At 35.7% G+C, this 19,110-nt stretch overlaps 1 protein-coding gene across 1 annotated transcript in view; it reads right to left on the bottom strand.

Annotated features, from left to right (window-relative positions):
* Nucleotides 1-1,328: 1,328 nt before the first annotated feature.
* Nucleotides 1,329-19,110, bottom strand: part of PDXDC1 (pyridoxal dependent decarboxylase domain containing 1) — a 58,226-nt gene continuing 40,444 nt past the window's right edge. Inside the window, exons 13-23 of the mRNA XM_003761681.4 lie at nucleotides 13,986-14,036; nucleotides 12,183-12,246; nucleotides 9,822-9,916; nucleotides 8,484-8,589; nucleotides 6,858-7,029; nucleotides 6,230-6,348; nucleotides 5,747-5,868; nucleotides 4,728-4,820; nucleotides 4,551-4,647; nucleotides 3,582-3,686; nucleotides 1,329-3,295 (exon numbers count right to left, since the gene is read on the bottom strand). Coding sequence (XP_003761729.3) covers nucleotides 3,021-3,295; nucleotides 3,582-3,686; nucleotides 4,551-4,647; nucleotides 4,728-4,820; nucleotides 5,747-5,868; nucleotides 6,230-6,348; nucleotides 6,858-7,029; nucleotides 8,484-8,589; nucleotides 9,822-9,916; nucleotides 12,183-12,246; nucleotides 13,986-14,036 — 1,299 coding nt within the window. The 3' untranslated portion in view covers nucleotides 1,329-3,020. The remainder of the gene's footprint in view (nucleotides 3,296-3,581; nucleotides 3,687-4,550; nucleotides 4,648-4,727; nucleotides 4,821-5,746; nucleotides 5,869-6,229; nucleotides 6,349-6,857; nucleotides 7,030-8,483; nucleotides 8,590-9,821; nucleotides 9,917-12,182; nucleotides 12,247-13,985; nucleotides 14,037-19,110) is intronic.

Below are 19,110 nucleotides of genomic sequence, written 5' to 3'. Positions count from 1 at the left end.
ATTTTTCTCTCTCTAGACCTCCATTTGTGTCTTCTCTTGTTTCTTTCTTGATCTAAAGTAATTATTGGCCAGAATTTTTTTATTCTCCTTCTATAAGTGGATAAGATATTGAAACTTCTGAATACTTTAAAAAGTATCTTAAATGCTACTGCATAAGTGTGGCACTATTTAAATGAAAAGAAAGAAAATTTCTAAATCATGGAGGGAGATGAGAGGCTCTAAAAGGAGAATTAAGTTGGTGCATATAAAGAATTAGAAATTACCCGCATAAAGACAATTAAACTTATGGAAGTCGAGATTACTATGGAGATTGCAAATAGAAAAAGGGAGACCAGCACAGTGTCTTAGGGGGTCTTAGATGGAATTAAAAAAGACAGGTGGGAAGAGAACCAAGAGTGTCCCAGAAAATAAGGGAGAAGAAAATAGTCAATCGTGTCAAAAGCTGAGAAAGGAATCTTTTGTGTCTTTTGGGGTCCAAGATGACCAAGTACGGGGTCGATTTTCTAAGGCAAAGTTCCACATTTCCTTAGGCACCTGTGTAGGAGCCGTCACCAATTGGGTTGATAATGGCAGTGTCAAGAATGCAGATGCCATCTCTACTTGAGTGGGCTTCCTAAAGCTGGTGTGGGTGACAATGATGATCAGTAAAGAAGGGTAAATCATAGCTCCAAGAAGTTTATCCATTAGTGGCAATGCAGTAGGAATCAGACCAGAAAAAAAATATTTCTGTATTTTGAAGACAAGATATGGATCACAATAAACAGAAGTAGGATGAAAGGTTTAGCTAAATAGGACTGATTTCCAAGCAGTGTGCCGAGATTGACTCTTTTACAACTCATCCTAAAAATGCCTTATTAAAGTTATAAAAGCCTTTTTGTTGTTGTTTTTTTAAAACTAATGAAAGTTGGAGGGTGAAAAAAGACAACCCCCCCCCCTTTTTTTTTTTTGCCATAGCATCAGTTTTCTGAAGAAGAGCAATGATGTCTGTTAACTTCTAAGGTCCCTTTTCTAGCTTTAAATCTTTAAGCCTATAAGAGATGACTGGCATTAGGAGTAAAGGACAAGTCTAAGACAGATCTCTATAGAGATCATGATAAAAGCATGATATGCCCAATAAGATTAGAGGATGTGACTTTGTAGTATATTCAATTCCAATAGTTTGTGTGATTTTCTGCACCATTTACTAGTCACAGAGTAAGAATGGAGAAGGTGAATAGATAATGGGGGAATCCAAGGATCAGGACTGGCATGGTATAATGGAAGGAAGGGGACCTGGTCAACTAGACTGAGGAAATACATAAAGGCTAGAAAATAAAGTAGTCAGCATGCTCATTTACTGAATAGTAAGATTTATTGTATATGAACTGAACTCATATGTAACAATTTCAAGAACCTTTATTGAATCCAACATTCAAATAGTATCTAAAGGATGAAGTTCTATTTCAGCAAAAACAAACCATTTTAACAATTTCAAATATAAAAACATTAAAAATTAATTTATTTATAGATAATTTTATCCCCCAATTCTTACGAGTTAATATACTTCATTGCACCAAATAAATTGAAAAGGAAGATCATTTGCCTTTTAATCATCTGCTCAAATGAAAAACTGTATTTTTAAGACAAGTGTTGTGCCAAATATCAAGGAATCATATTAAATCAGAAAGTAGTTATAGGTTTAATATAGTGTAACCAAGGCTCCCAAAACTAAAATCAACAAATCTAATGTGAAATATGAGTAAAGGTAAAACCTTAAATGTAGTCTATGTTGCCTGATAATAAATAGCAGGCAAAAAAACCCCTTCAAATATGTCAATGAAATAGCAGTTTTAAAAAGTTGGGGTGAATAGTACATTGTAGGCTGTTTCCATTTTAAATTTTAGACCAACTCTTAATCTGGGGAAGATCATTGTTTTGTACCTTTTCTTTTTTAAGTTTTAAAAAAATCTTTTGTCTCTTATTGATGGATTGGGTCCAACAATGAAATGTAAGTGAAAAAGAGCCTCTTGAGTCAACTTATGGTAAACGATGAAATTATACATAAATTAAAACTGAAGGCTGTGTGCTACAGTGCATAAGATTTGATTTCATACATATCTACCAGACTTTTAAGTTAATCAAAGGAAAACAAAAACTAGTACAATCTGTGTTTCAGTTTGTTAATTTATAACTTCCACGTGTAAAAATATACATGGGAAAGAGACTTCAATTATGGTTGCTCTATACATTTAATAATCTGTTTACAAATAGTGCATAGGGGAGAAAATGGATTTATGGCAGAGAAAAAAGTCTCAGACTGAAATGCTGCCCATTCTAATGTGCCTGATAGAGTACTGTCAGTCAGAACACAATTTGGTAGAGTGCACACAGTCCCTACTTAAGTCTCCAAGACACACAGCAGTGGGATATGACAGGTGGGGCTCAGGCATTTATATTTACAAGAGCATTTAACCCCCTTCTTCTTCAAACAAAAGACATATGTCACAAGACCAATTTGGTATGAAAATGCTACAATTCCATAAAACAGAACCATCAACTAACCAGAGAGCCAAGAAGGCCAAGTGAATTTCTAGCAAGTGATGTGCTATCTTTGCCTGTAGGATAAAGTTTAGTGAGTAGCAGCCTGGAGTAACTGCAAAAGAGAAGTGTTTATCAAGAAGCAATCATGTGCAACCCAATCATTTAAGTTTGTGTTTGTTAGAGGACCAGGCCAATTATTTCAAGGGACACACCTGTTGCTTGTAAATAAATATTATCTAAAACAACTTTAAAAAATTCTCTTTCAACTTCTTAAGTGTTGCTAAAGATGTCGTAGGATTGAAGCAACAGCCACAAACTGGCCTATTGAGCTGACCACCACTTAGAAAGCCCAGTTTTCAATCACACCTTTGTGCAAGAATTCCAGTTAATTATGAATTGCAGTAGTTCTTACTGTCCTAATGGCACCATTCACATTTTCTATGTATCCTTACCATCCCTGGAACATAGGGAATACAGTCTTAATCTAGGAAGTCAGAATTTTATCTTAAGCTTTCTTGTTCTTCTACTTGAGTGCAGTCATTGTCCAGGTGCTGAGATCCATCCCTCGGAATTGCCTCAATTTGGTCTGTTGCCCGTGAGAGGGCATCCCCAGTCTGCTGCTCGGTGCTGTTTAGGTTTGGAATCCCCTGTTCTTCCCCACCAGGGTGAGCTGAAGCTGCTTGTTCCACCTTTTCTAAATCTTCAATATGACTCACTGAGCTTGTCTCACTAAAAGCATCTGAGCCTCTTAAAGATCTTTTAAAAAGTTTTTGACCTGGAGAAAATTTGAATAAACATATCATTAAGAGACAGAAGACATTAAAATAAAGCCCTTACTTTAAAAAAGTAAACAAAGAAAGTTAGAAATTGCTTTATTTAGTAATAAGTATAGTTAAGCTAAAATCCCTGCAAAGATAATGGAGTTAGACTATGAGAATTCAGAGCATAAAGAACATTATTAATAGCAACATGGTATAAAAATGAAGAGGTAATTGAACTGGTTTTAATTAGTGAAGAGGATAGGTTTTCCTTTGTTCAGTTCAAATAAAAAGAAGACATACCTGGCAGTCTTTGTTTGGTACGGTTGGCCAAGGGGGTTGGAGGTGGAGTAGCTCCTGTACCTTGTACCTTAGAAGCATATGTGAGCTCCGTGGATTCCAAAGAACCTGCCGGTTGAAAAGAGCAGGGGCTGGGTGGGAAGGTAAAGTTTCTGGCAAAAGTTCTGTCTATCTTGACCCTGAGATAAGCTGCTGCAATTAATAATTCTGCTCTTTAGTTGTTTCTACTGACTTGTCAGGTTTTCAGTGTTAATGGGATTTTCCCGTTTCATTCTTAGCTTTGTTGCAGCAGTCTATATCTTTAAACTCAACCCCAAAAGACCAACATGACCCTAAGATCTTAGAGTACACAATAATCTGAATTCAGATACACTAGTAAAGTGACAGAACCACTTAGGAAGATTAGGCCATGACAGAAGAATCGTCTAATGAAAAATCACTGGATTTGTTTCTCTGCTGAGGAGCAAACGTTCTAATTGACCACTGTAGACACTTGTTGGAGGTAAATGAGTATCCCACATTTCAGAAATCAGAATTCAAAAAAAAAGAGACATATTTTGGTAATGTTAATTAATCTATCTACCTAAATTCAAATTAGTGGTATTTCTGAAAATTTTCCAGTTTAGAAATCAAATAGCTCAGGAATCATTACAACAATCTTTGCTTAATACATACTTGTGAAGAAAAGATTTTTCATTGAAGGAAAACTAAAATTTAATTTAAATATATATAAATATATAAAAAAAATTGAAGCATAGGCCTACTTTCTTCTTTAAGGGTAATTCTGTTTTCCAACTCTTTAAAAATTCATAGAATAATCCAGTAATCTATAAGAGGGACTAGCATAGTGTACAATGATAGAAAATGGTAAACATAAAGTATTTCTCTAAATACAATGTGCTTTAGGAGTTCAAGATCATTTGGATAAATCTCTCTCAACAACAGATTTTGGCAAAAGTTATTTAATCCTACCTGCCGTTAAGTTAAAAGTTCTTCCCTTTTGTGAAGCTTGAACTGGAGAAAACCAATTCAGTACTGAACCAACAACAGGAATCTGCCGTAACACTCCCTGTGAGATTACAACCAAGACCCCAAGTTTAGTGTGGCAACTTTTAAGGCTGAGGTGGAAAATTCAATCTATGGGCTCACCTCTTCTAAAAGGCGTTCTTCATTTGCTTTCTGTAGCTGAACTTGTGCTTCCTGGATTCCTTTCCGAACAACTTCAGTCATGTTTTCCAGCAGCTAATTAAAACCAGAAAAGGCATTACTTGGGTATAGTTATTAACAGGGTACTGAGGGAATTTTCCAAAAGCTTGTCAAGGAAAAACTAATGCCTTAACTAAAACCATAAAGAAAAACAAGAATTATAAAAACCTAAGCTTCCTACTAACTGACATATTTAGTAGATACTGGGCAAAGGAGAGAAGATAAGACTATAATTTAAAGTTTTATACAGGTACTTAAAATCCCAAGTCAAGGAAAAGATTCCTACCTCTTACCTCCTCTGCATTCCTAGAAATGCATCCAAAAGGAAATAAGTAAGCTGAAAAAGTTAACATACAAGAATGAACTAAACTGGCACTTTTTTTTTTTTTGTTGTTGAGGTAATTGGGGTTAAGTGACTTGCCCAGATCACAGCTAGGAAGAGTTGTGACTGAGACCAGATTTGAACTCAGGTCCTCTTGACTTCAGGGTTGGTGCTCCATCCATGCGCCAACTAGCTGCCCCTAAACTGGCACTTTTTAAAGTTTGTTGTGTTTTGCAAGGGCCTATAAGTCATCTGTTAAATGCCTCCTTTGCTTTTTCTAAATTAGTTGAAAAATATTGGCTATCCTACCAATATTCCTTTCTTCTCTTCTTGAATATTTCTGTAGTTGTGTGGTTTGGAAAATGTGCCTCTAGTCTGTCCCCACATTACCCTTTAGAAAAGCAAGCATACCTGGCTGCTGGAAGATCAAATATGAATTTCCAAGCATAGCTTTGGGAGGCTGCTTCTTACCTTATGGCTTTTAGCCAGTAGACCTAACAGGACACAATTCTTTTCTTCCCTTTCCTCCCAGTGTCCTGACCCAGAATCAAATACCTTAATCCTGCAGGACTGTCAAAAGGCTCCCAAGAGTCAATGTCTCTGGAGAGGGGGAAAAAAAGTGGTCTGTTTTTTTACGAACCCTTGAGTTTTCCTCTATTTCTCGGCCTGTGGCTGCGATGGTCTCTACTAGTTCAGAAATATCAAGGTCCTCAGTTGCCATACCGATATAAATACAATTCTTCTGTCTTCCAAACTCAGGACCTGCAGAGAAATAAATAAAACAAATCCCTTAGTTCCATATCATTATCAAACTTTAGTTCTGCTTTTTTTTGTATTTATCCCATATCCATATTTGGTACCTATCTCTGTTGTTCCACAAAGAGGGGACAAAGTTTGGTAATTGATTCTTCACATGTGATTAGAATTTTGGGGGGCATTCAAGAGTGGCTTTCATCTGGGAGAAGGGAAAGCCCAAAACAAACTACGTACAGGGAGGGGAGATGCAACACTGGGAGAAGGGCTATACTTTCATCCAGAAGCAAACCAAAGTTTGTCCTAGCATTGTCCACATCAGCTCATTGCTTTAATGGTGAAAATAATTGATTTAAAAAGTAGGAGTTACCCAGTGAAAATGAAAGGTCAGATTCCAGTTCATTTAATTTTTTCAGGATTTCAGTATTGATTTTCTCAACTTCTGCTTCTGATTTCTCATTAATCTTCTCTTCAATTATGTGTTCATATCTACAAAAATCACATCAAATAACAATACTGCAACCTACACAATATTTTTATTTATCACAGTGTTATAAAATATGAGATACTTAACACAAAAATGAAGCCAGGCAACAGGGATGGAAAGATCATTTTCATGGATCCTCAAAACTTAAGAACTTTAGGGAATGTAAAAGAGGAAGCAAAAGTCCTAAATCTATGCACTCTTAGGAAATTTTGGTTTTCCTGTTACCAGAAGTTTAAATATAGTACAATATAAAAAGTTAGAATGTAAGCTCTTTTGAAGGAAGAATTATTTTGGATTTTTTTTCCTATCTCCAGCATCTAGCTTGCAAAGTCTAGCATGTAGTAGGTGCTTAATAAATGTGTGCTAATTGGTTGAATAATAGATCAGAATCTTAAGTAAATAAAGCCACAGATGGCAGAAGTGCTAGACAAATTCATTATTACAGCATCTTTCCAGCTGGGTTTTCTAGGCTACAAACCAAACATCAGGTGATGGAGAGCTGAATCTGTACCTGACTACACCTAACCCGGGCCAGCCCAAGTCCTCAATGTGTGAGAGGCCTGTTGTTCTTCCCACTTCTTCTTTGAACTCTTCTCGGAGTTGAATTGTACAGGTCAGAATGGGGATCTGGGTTTTTAAGCACACCACCAGCTGATCAACATCATCTGCTTGAGTTCCTAGAACTGAAAAAGTCCAACAGTTTATTATCGAGAATATCCCAACAATAAAAATACATCAAAATACAGAGGAATAACATTCCCCTTTCACCATCAGAAATGTCCCCACAGAGATTCCTCACACATCCAAATAACAGAGCTGAGAATATGACAAATGCATAAGTTTATTGAAGGCAAGGTAGGATTAGTCAAAAGTTGTTTTAGAAAACAGCTCCCTGCCCCCCATTTATCCCCAGGAAAAAGTGATCAAAAGGAATCCATATTTTCTTTAAACTCAACTGTTTCCCCTCAATCCTGGCACATTAAGTAAAGGGAGGAATGGCTTTGGAAGCAGAGGAGGTTCAATCCCCCATTGTGACCACGGCTTAGACATCTAGTCTCCCTGGGTCTCAGGTACCTCAACTTGGACCAGATTAGATGTCCTCTAGACTCCTCTTCACCCTAAATCTATGATCTCTATTTCTCTTAGTGGTCCTACCATTCTGCTAGAGATCCAACCTCAACCTTTGGCTTTCCCCAGGCCAGTCATCCAGAATCCTGTGCCCTCCATCTCCATAATTGTTTGTTTATTGATGAGAACACTCACTCCCCTAATTTAGGCCTTTAATTCCTCTACCGCAGTAACTTGAGCAGTATCCTTGTTTCCAACCACCCTATTTGGTTTTTTTTTTTTTTTTTTGGGGGGGGGGGGGGGCGCGGCAGCTAAGGGGTCACACAGCTAGGAAGTATTAAGTGTCTGAGGCCAAATTTGAACTCAGGTCCTCCTGACTTTAGAGCTGGTGCTCTATCCACTGCGCCACCTAGCTGCCCCCCCCATCACCCTATTCTTTAATCCACTATGCATATAATTTTGATGACATTGTTAATCAAACTCCTTAGCTGCCAACCTGCCTCTTATTTACCTTTCTATACCTATTTCACACAACTCAACATGAATTTTACATTTTAGCTCCACTGGGCTTCACAAAATTGTAGCAGCTCAGAGCTGAAAGAGGCCTCAGATAGTGTCTACAGCAACCTATCAAAACTTTCTACAAAATCCCCAACAAGTGGCTGACCTGCTTCTTCTCTGAGACTTTGAACAAAGGAGGATTCTCTCCTTCCAATGCAGCTCATTCTATTTTTGAATAGTTCTACTTGATAGGGAGCTCTCCCAACAATGGACCTAAATCTGCTCGTCTGTAATTTCCACATATTGCTCAGCTTCTGGGCCATGTCTAATCATTGCTCTATAAAAGTGATATCAAATTGCTGTGTTAGGCCTTAGGATGACAGAAAGAAAAGGTCTCGTTCAGGAAGAAAAGCTCATGATAAGCAAAAGAAAAAAAAGGGGGGGGGGGAAGAACTTATTACTGATTCAGAGCAAGTTTTATCACACCAACAGCTTATATATTAACTCTTGTTATTTCTTCATCAGGACAAAAGCCCCTACACAAGCAGAAGACAGGGACTGCAATTACCTGCTGATGTCATGAGTGGGCTGAACCGTACACATGTGCCCTCATCTTCTAGTTCCACTACATCAACTCCACTAGCAGGAACCAGCTGTGCCAGCTGCTCACCAAGCTGATGGAAACAGGCAGGCAAAGGGACTGAGCAGAAAGGGTCATCAGGCCCTCAAGCCCTCTCCTCCCAGCTCATCCCAGAGAAGAGTTCTCCAATCCCCATTAGTGCATATAGAAAGTCCATCAAGCCTGAATGGGGAAGGCTACTTGTAATGGTTTAAAAAAGGCATTTTCATTCTTTCCATAGTGCAGAAAATATTTTGCTGCCGACAATAAGAATCAAGCCCCTCAATTACTAGGTCCATGAGGTTTGATTGCCACAGCTAAGCAGACCCATTGCTGCTCCTTAGAAATTATTGTTATTATCATCACCATCCTCTTGTGATTATTGAGGAACTGCTTATCTTTTTTTTAAAACCAGACTATTATTACTATTATAACCAACCCTCATAATTGTGTTTAACAACCTTATCAGGAAGACCTGGGTGAACACTGAAGGTAAAGGAACAATGATAAGAATAGGTAACACTTCTATAATGAATAAGGAGAGCAAAAGATCCTTCTCATTGGATCCTCACAGCAACCCTGGCAGGTAGGTGCTGTATTTTCCCAATTTTACAGATGAAGAAATTGAGGCAGGCAAAGGTTAAGTGATTCAATAGGGTCCCACAACTAGTGTCTGAGGAAGGATTTGATGTATGGGAAAACTGAGAGAAGACAGAAAAGTGATTTAATGAAACCCTATCTGAGTCAATGGTTAATAAAAACAAAACTGAACCTAAAGACAATATTACAATACTTCTGCAGGAAATAGTTTATTTCTACAAATGCAAATTCCTGACAGGGGTAGAGGAAAGGAAGGGAAGGATTTATATAGTGCCTACCATGAGCTAAGGACTGTGCTAAGTATTCTTACAAATATCTCATCTGAACCTCACAATACTCTTAGGAGGTAGATGCTGTTATCCCTATTTTACAGATGCGGATAAGTGACATACTCAGAATCTCCCTGCTATTAACATTCTGAGGTTAGATTTGAACTTGAGCCTTTCTGACTCCAGGCCCAGTGCTCTTTCCACTGAATCACTAGCTGCCTCAAGATATGGGCATTGTACCTGGACAATGATTTAAAAAAAAAAAGCAGACAATGTACTCTCATACTCTGCCCCACTATGAGAATGTAAACCCCTGAAGAGTAGAACTGTTTACTTTCTAAGTGTATCCCCAGCACTTAGCACAGTGCTTTGCACAGAGTAAGCACTTATTAAATGTTTCATTCATTCCTTCTCTTACCCACTGGTTAAACGTATCACAAATGTCTCTCTCCTGGCTAGTTGTTGAGGACTGCATAGTGGGCACTACTGTGCCATGCCCTGCTTTATCTGTTCCTGAAAAACAGAAAGAACAATCACCCCCAGAAACATCAAAATGTTTCCAACAAACCAAAAAGATGAAGATAACACAACTGTGGTTAATTCCCATAACTAAAGTTTCCACATATTTTTATATCAGTTACAATAACTAAAAAACATTCACAATAAAGACAGTCCTAGTAGCTGCATTTACAATGTGCTTTTTAAAGACACAGATCACTTCTGATCCTTGCAGAAGCCCTGTAAGGTTGTAGAGTGAAAATGATCTCCCGAGGTTCAGGAATCGATTGATCAGATCAAGAACATGCAGTAAGTGGCAAACTTTTTATGACAATAAAACAGCAAAAACACAGTGGGTACCCACTAGTTAGGGAATGGCTGAATAATGAATGTAAAGGAATAATAAGAATAGGTAACCCTTCTATAATCAGTAAGGAAAGCAAAGTCCTTTTTCTTATTGGATCCTCACAGCAACCCTGAGAGGTCGATACTATATTTTGTTCATTTTAGAGATGAGGAAATTGAAATAGGTTAAATGATTTAATAGGGTCACACAGCTAGTAAGTCTGAAGCAGAATCAAGACAACTCTGAGGTACTATTAACACCTCTCAGATTGGCTAAGATGACAAGAAAAGGGGTAAAACTGAAATGCTAATACATTGTTGGTGGAGTTGTGAAATGATCCAACCATTCTGGAGAACAATTTGGAACTATGCCCAAAAGGCTATCAAACCTTTGATCCAGCAGTGCCTCTAGTGAGTCTGCATCCCAAAGAAATCATAAAGGAGGGAAAGGAATCCTTTGTGCAAAAATTTTTGTGGCAACCTTTTTTATAGTGGCAAGAAAGTGGAAACTGAGGAGGATGCCCATCAGGTTGGAAAATGATTAAATAAGTTATGGGTATATGAATGTTATGGAATATTTATTTGGTATAAGAAATGATCAGCAGATGATTTCAGAAAGGTCTGGAGAGACTTATATAAACTGATGCTAAATGAAGTTAGTAGAACCAAGACAACATTGTGCCCAGCAATAACAAGATTATGTGATGATCAACTGTGATTAGACTTGGCTATTTTCAACAATGAAGTGATTCAGAACAACTCCAATAGACTTGTGATGGGCAGAAGGATCTGCATCCAGAAAGAGGGCTGTGGAGACTGAATGTGGGTCACAATATAGTATTTTCACCTTTTTTGTTGTTTGTTTTCTGTTTGTTTTCTATTTTTTTTCTTTTTTGATCTGATTTTTCTTGTGAAGCATGATAAATGAGGAAATATATTTAGAAGAATTGTACATATTTAACCTATATTGGATTATTGCTTTCTAGGCTAGGAGGAGGGAGGAAAGGAGAAAAACTTGGAACACAAGGATTTTGCAAGGATGAATGTTGGAAATTATCTTTGCATGTATTTTGAAAAATAAAAAGCTATTATTATAGAGTAAGGCAGAATTTGAACTCAGGTTTTCCCAATTCCAAAGTCAGTGTTCTATCTTTTGCTGCATATTAAGCCATAAGAAACAGCAAAGAGCAAGGAATTCAGAGAAACATGAGAAGATCAGTATGAACCTTTAGAGAAGGAAGAAAGCAGAACCAAGAGAACAATATGCACAATGGTTATAATAATGCAAACCAATACCCAGAGGCAAACAAGTTAAGGTTAAAAATACAATTACAGACTAGTCCCAGAACATATTATAAAACACTTTCCTTATCTCAGCACAAGTAGGAATGACTCCCAACGCCAAACTTCAAACCTCAAATCATTCCCATTTCCATTAGTTTTATTTCTTTTTCTTTATTATAAGCAAGGTTGCCACAGGAATGGGGAATATTATTTTGCAAAATTATTCCCCCAAAAGTATAAAATTTTTAATGAAAAATAATAGCAGAGTGCTATGACTTGAATAGCAAGGACTGCAAGGGCAGTAAATCTTTCCATCAGGTCATATTACATATATATGTAATGTAACTAAAGAATCAATGATGTTCCATAATTACATCACACTATAGAGGCATTTTCTTTCAAGAAATTCCAAAGAGAAGTCTTACAGTGTAAGGTTATCAGAGTTAAAAATCTACCAAACAACTAGTATTGATTAGGTGTCTGCTGATGCCCCTATGTAAGCTAGATCAATGAAGCACTAGGGTCGTTGGGATAGAATCATCATAACGGCTGTTATAACAGGATTCTCATGTGAATTATGACTAAAAGATATAAAGTAGTTTATATAGCAGGTTATTCAAAGTTTTCTCACACTAATTTCTAAACTACTTACCCAAACTTGAAAGTTCCTTGGAAAATTTGAATACCACTACTGGAGAGGTGAGTTCATCTTCCACCTTAAAAACCAAATGTGACATTATCGAGCAATATATTAAAACTACACATAATTAAAGACTAGAGACTGAAGAAGTATACATTTTGTTTAGAGAGAAACAAAAGATTCTAAGTTTCATTTACCTTAACTAATGAATGGAAAATAAAAACGGTGGTTTTGCTATACTCTTAAGATTGACTAAAATATTTCAGACTTTTTTCACATATTATTAATTTTGACAATCTGCTTAATCTTAATCTCAAATATTAATTTAATGTTTTACTCCAGTGCAATGAAAGCCAGGGAGAAATTTCAAAAAGACAACAACGAAAAACAGATGTTCACAAAATTCAAGGCACTTCTGAAACAAAGGGAGAAGCAGAAGGCCACAAAGTACATAGAGAACAAAAAGAAGGCAAGGCTTAAGAAGACTTGGATCTTAGGGTTTTAGAACTTATGTAGACGCAGGCATGGCTAATTTAAACTCCTCTGAAAACATGTTTATATGAAAGCAGCCTATTTCTAGAATTAGATGAATTCTCTCTTTTTCTACAAGTTGCCTTTCCAAAAGGAAGTGGTCCTTAAGGATGGTACTGCGAACAAAATTGTTATGTGTGTCCAAAATCTAACATACATTTTCTAAAACCAGAACATGAAAATGCACCATATTAGCATTTTGATGTGGACCAGCTGATTACATTATTAAAAGATTATAATTGCAAACAAATGGGAATTTTTATTAAAGTTATATTAAGACAATAGAGAAGCAAATCATGAGCCATTTTAAGTCTATGAGACTAGTTTGAAGGGTGTTTCATTACAAGTAACTGTTTCCCATATTTTATGGTACTGAAGTACGGAGCAACAACAGTCCTATTTGGCAGAGGGAGTTGCAAATATGGAATTGCTACCATCGTAGAAGCATTTCAGAAAGGCTGCAAAGGGGAAAAAATTGATAGAAGGGATCTTGGAACTGGTCCCTACAAATTTCAACATAAAGGATGGGAAACAGTCTATGAAGCCCACCTGTCTGCTAGGACTGATAAGGGAAGAGTTTCTAGGAGCTCTTTTTTTTTTTTTTTTTTTTTTTTTGGAGAGGCTTTTTGTGGAGAAGGCAAAGATTTATATTCAAACTCTCCATTTTCTCCCTCAGCTCCATGATCCTAATTCAGATGATAGTGGGGAACAGAGGAGCTACTGCCCTCATTTATTGAACTAAATGCAAAAATAATTTTTAAAAATTAAACTAAAGACAAAAAGATCTAAATACAAAACAGGTCAAAACTTTTTACAAAACCATCTGCAGACTTGCTTTTGTTACTTTAGGAAACCCATCTAAAAAATAAATGGTCACTTTTATTCTCCTAATCTAAGGTGAAAGAAGGAAAAAAAAATGTAAAGGTTAAGAGGTTTTGAAAAAAGTTCTGATAGAAAAAACTTCTTTTCAGCTAGGGAGATTTATTTGAATATGTTTTCTAAACTATGGGTATAGTATTTATAAATTACTTATGTGGCTGAATTTTATTTTACAAACTATTATATCATAACTTAAAACAGAATTAAACAATAAGATTTTTAAAATAGCACCTAAATCTGCTTAGGCTTCAATATAAATACCTAATTATGCCATAAATTATTTGTGAATATTAGAACAGTCTCTTTAAAATGCATCAAAATAGAGATAAAAAGTATATAATGCTATTAAAATTAAATGTACTTTATGAACTTTGTGTCATACAGTGGAAATATTTTGTTTAATACCGAAGTTTTGATGAAGTCCAGTTTCTTCAAGTTTTCCAGCAATCTCTGACTCTGTAAATAAGAAGATATGAGTTCATCAACTTGAAATAGGATATAAGAAGTGATTTTTCTTATAAGAGTCTGTAACTAACCGATGAGTTCATCCAGAACTCCCACTAAAGACATTTGTTTATGTGCTATTTATACAGCCAAAGTAAAACAAGACTTTAAATCTAATAATCACCTAATACTTGATAATTTGTAAATATGGATGTCTATCAGTCCTAGAGGCTGAACTTCCAACCATCCAACTTAATTTAAATTAAGACTGACACTGGATTCATTCAAGATATTTCTAATGGTCTGTAAGTCAGTAGAAATAAATAACACTGCAAATTCATTCAATAACTCATTCATTCAACAATGATTTATTAAAATATGCAAGGTTTTGTATCAGACTTGACAGAATATAAAGGTTAAGGCATGCTATTTATCTAATAAGAAAGGTGGTATGCACACAAAGAAATACCATAAGAAAGAGTTCTAAAGAAAGCTCTGTATTCATTATTTTTGCTAGGATGATCAGGTAAGTCTTGATAGAGGCAGCAACTGAATTTTATCTTCAAAGATAGGCGGATTTCCAAAAGATTAGTGGTAGGAGAGACTCATATTCAAATTGTACTTTAAAATAAGAGGCCATGGAAAAGTACTTGCTTGATATTATTAACTTTTTAAAAGTATTAATAGCTAATTTTTCCATCATTTCTCCAAGGACAAAACTTTTTCTGCATTATAAAGTATCTCTGGATACAAATAATTATACTCAGATACAAATATACAAATTTGAGAGATGAAAGCTGTACATACAATCCAACCTACGTCATTATAAAGTTCATTCCTACTTGAAGACCTCCAATGAAGAGAAGCTCACTGTCCCTCAAGGCAACCTATTTCAAGGGGTTCTTTAGAGAGGAGTTGTAATATCATAGTGTAAGAGAATTTCAAGAGGTCAGGTTAATTCAACCCCTATAATTTTACAAATAAGGAAACTGATTTTGAGAGGGAAAGTGTATCCAAAGTTTCACTGCAAGTTAGTAAATGGGACTAGAATCTGGCTCTCCCTATTTGCAGTCCAATGGGTCCTTTTGTTATACCATTTCCTGCATGCATTGTCTGGTAACAATCATAAGCAATATGCTGGTCTTGTACATAATAAGTGCTTAGTACATGTTTACTTGCTTTTTTGAAAAAACAGAATTACAGAAAATGTTGAGCTCAAGTTGTGTTTCCAGAAGAATAAAGAACCTGGAGTACACTTATGTCCATGCACAGACACAGACATACACACAGTCCCACTTCCCACACACAGGTTCTTTATTACACTAAAACAACCTGAGCCTGAATGGCACCTAGCCCAAATCATTCAGCCATCCATACTTTCTAATTTGAATTTGACAGAACTTATTTTTGGAACATTTTTCTTGGCATATTATTATTTAACTGTCTCATGTGTAAATGTCATGGTTATATTATAAACTCACTGAAAGCAGGTATTATGTCTTATATTTATCTTCACATCCCTACAAAAAGTACCAGATAGTGACATAAAAACAGCAAGCAGTAAGCTTTATAGTTTAATTAAGCATTTTCTTTACAACTCTGTGAAAAGAGGCCATGCAAATATCTTTAGTATATAAGAAAGAACCAACCCTGAAATCAGGAGGATCTGAGTTCAAATCTGGCCTCAGATACTTTACACTTCCTACCTGTGTGACCCTGGGCAAGTCACTTAACCCCAATTGGCTCAGCCAAAAAAAAAAGAAGAAGAAGAAGAAGAAGAAGAATGCTCAGATAGAAATCTCACAAAACTGCCAACAGACATACAGCTAGAAGTGTTCTGAACCCAGAGCTGAACTCCAGGTAAGGGCACCAAGAGCTCTTGGATTGGATCTCTTGATTCTAAAGCCAGTGCTTTCCCCATTCCATTGTACCAAAGCTTCTTAAACTGTCAGTCATGACCCAAATGGAGTCATGAAAAATTTGGACCACAGAATGTTCCACAGAGATTTAATTCTTCATGTAAAAATAAACAAGCACATCCATCTCATTAGTATGCAAATTTGCTTTCATCTTTAATAAATGCTACAATTAAATATATATCAAAGAACTGTTTCAAAATAAATTTAAGATTTATTATCAGGAAATGTTTAATTGTATGCCTACATATATTTTATATGCCTATGTACCCAGGATCACATAAAAATTTTTCGGGCAAAAAGACATCACAAGTGAAAAAAGTTTAAGAAGCTCTACATTATGCTGCCTTTTATGTTTATTTTGAATCTTTTTTTCATTCTGAATTTGACAAATGCCAAATAAAAAGGGCATTTAAACACAGAATTATTCTTGAAATTATAGAACTCTATTGTAAAGAACTTGACTTTCTTTTTCTTAAATTAGTTTTTAATGATATTTTCTGTTTCTTATATCACCATACTTTCCCCTACATATATCTTCTCCCCTTCCTACAGAGCCATCCATCTCATTTAGCAAATAGTATTTTTTTTGGAGAGGAAATTAAAAAAAAAAAAAAAAAAAAACTCAGCACAATTGGTCAATACACTAAAAATGTCCTCTCATCTTTCTTTGTGAAGATCAATCTAGTTACGTTTGCTTTTTTTTTTTGATTTTCTAGTCATCCTCCTCTGGATATCCTCAAATGTCCTTTCTAAAAAGTAAGGACTAAGCTAAAATGTTCTTTGTCCCAGAGATCCCATTCCTACATGTATACATTTAGCACAGAAAGGTCTCACAAATAGTAAAATAACACTTTTTTGTAGTATCAAAGAACTGGAAATAAAGTAGATGCCCACATATTAAATCTGGCTAACACTATGAAAAGAAAGTTAAAGCATTTTTTTGCTCCTAGATGCAACTTCCAAATACTGATTTTGTTACCATCACTAAAATATATTGTTACATTCACAGTGTATATTGTTTTCTTAACTATCTACTTTATTCTGCATGAGAAAGGTTAGATAAACTGACCACTCCCACCAATATTTAGTTCATCAGTGTGCCTGTTTTTCTGATAACCTCTTCTACAATTGTCATTTCCTTTTAAAAAATTTTTGTTAATTTTGATAATCTGATGGATGTGAGATGGAAATCTCAGAGTGGTTTCCCTATCTGTAATCTGAAACATTTTTCATATGGTTGTTGACAACATGGATTTCTTCCTCTGAAAATTGCTTGTTCATCATCTTTAGCCATTTATTTACCTATGTGGGCACAATGCTTTCTAAAGGATTTTATTTTCTCATATTCATTTTTAAATAGTTTTAAGAAGCTAGGAATCAATATACTGGTTTAGACTAAGTCTAAAGTTTTTTCAACTACATTCAGTTAACAAGCATTTACTAAACATTCACTATATATAACTGAATGTGCCTCCATTTAACATAAGTTACTAAATTAATAACTAATGCATTATTCAAAATCTCATAGACATTTTATATTCTATCTCAACTTTTGCTTTCAGGGATGTGCTAAACTGTGGTGTGACCTGAGGGACATTTTTAAAAATCATTTTATCATTTCTTGTCCAATACAAATGAATTTAAAAGTTCCCAAGTGAATGCCTGCACATACCCCAAATACACTAAGATACTATGGCATCTTTATAAACGATCTCTATGAAAAGGTAATCTAATTTATAACTTTTACTTTAATATGGCATTCGAGAGAAAAAAGGCATTTTAAAAATATTTTTTCCAAAATGTTAAACCCATATTAAGTCTAACAATTATTCCTCTAATGTATAAAGAAACTATCCCCATCATAAAACAAAGGGCTACTGCCACAACAGTATGAAAATCACTAAGACATGTAGTTTTTCATGTTTTGATAAAGACAACTTCCTTAATAATCTATTATAAATTACCAAATAATGTTCCATGTAAAAACCATACCTGTTGATGGAAATAGGAAAAGTACTTTCCTCAAAGTGCCAGCAATTAAAATCAACTATTATTACACATTAAATAAATCATTTTAATGATATAAATTACCATTTTGTTTTTGTTTCGTTCTCCCTGTACTAAAATCATTTCTTATGCAACCACAAGAACTTTAGTGTTGAAATGACCCACAAAACTCATAAACTTCAATTTCTATTTGAATAGGAATAGACTATTTAATATCTCCATTGGTAATATAAGACTACCTGTAACAGAAAACTCAAACAACAAATAAGAGCATATCTGGGCCACAGTAATTGTAGGTGTTGGCTTTGCATTGAGCTAACATCTTAATATCCACCCCCCCACTCCTCTGTACTCTGTACCCACTAAAACAAATCTACTCCCTCTTCTACATAATAAGGCATCAATTACCAGGTCTAATCTTCTGCACATTAAACACTTCTAGGTCTTTATAAATCAATTTCACAACTCACAGTTTCAACCCCCTCACCTCACGGCCACTCCTCAGCCATTCTAGTCATCCTCCTCTGGATGTGCTCAAATGTCCTTCCTAAAATGGAGGACCTTAGCTAAAACGTTTTTTGTCCCAGAGATCCCATTCCTGCATGTAAATATTTAGAACAGAAAGGTCTCACAAATAGTAAAATATTCATAGTAACATGTTGGAATCTTTACTAAAGTGTTAAGACATTTCTTTACAAAGTGTTAAAGACATTGGAGTTAATTTAATCTTAGAGTTATTTTGGGCCAGAACTTGAAACAAGATACTAAGTGGAACTGATTGAACAATGCTTGTGTTCACACCTTTAGAGAGCTCAAGTATCTAAGTACTCAATGGAGTTCACAGGAGAATTCAGTGCTGGCTTAGTCTGAATTCACACCTCCCTTGAAATTCTTAGGACCAGAGAGCATTCTGGGAGATAACCCATAATCCCTGCCTCGAGAAGGAGGAGTTAACCTTTGGGAGATGATATATATGGAGGAAGCTCTTGGAGCGAAAGAGAATTTCTCCGGAACATCAACAGGGCTCTGAGACAGAACACTCTGGAAGAAAAAGACTTCTCGCCACAGACTGGAGATTGAGAAGCCACGAGTCGGAGCTGGCTGGAGGCTGAAGAAAGCAGAGGCAGAAGCCAAGGACAAAGCTGCAAGATCTCTTGGAG

The sequence above is a fragment of the Sarcophilus harrisii genome, chromosome 1, assembly GCF_902635505.1.
Source record: "Sarcophilus harrisii chromosome 1, mSarHar1.11, whole genome shotgun sequence".
Classification (NCBI taxonomy): domain Eukaryota; kingdom Metazoa; phylum Chordata; class Mammalia; order Dasyuromorphia; family Dasyuridae; genus Sarcophilus; species Sarcophilus harrisii.
Note: the sequence above shows the minus strand (reverse complement) of the source record. Positions and strands in the feature narration are given on the sequence as shown.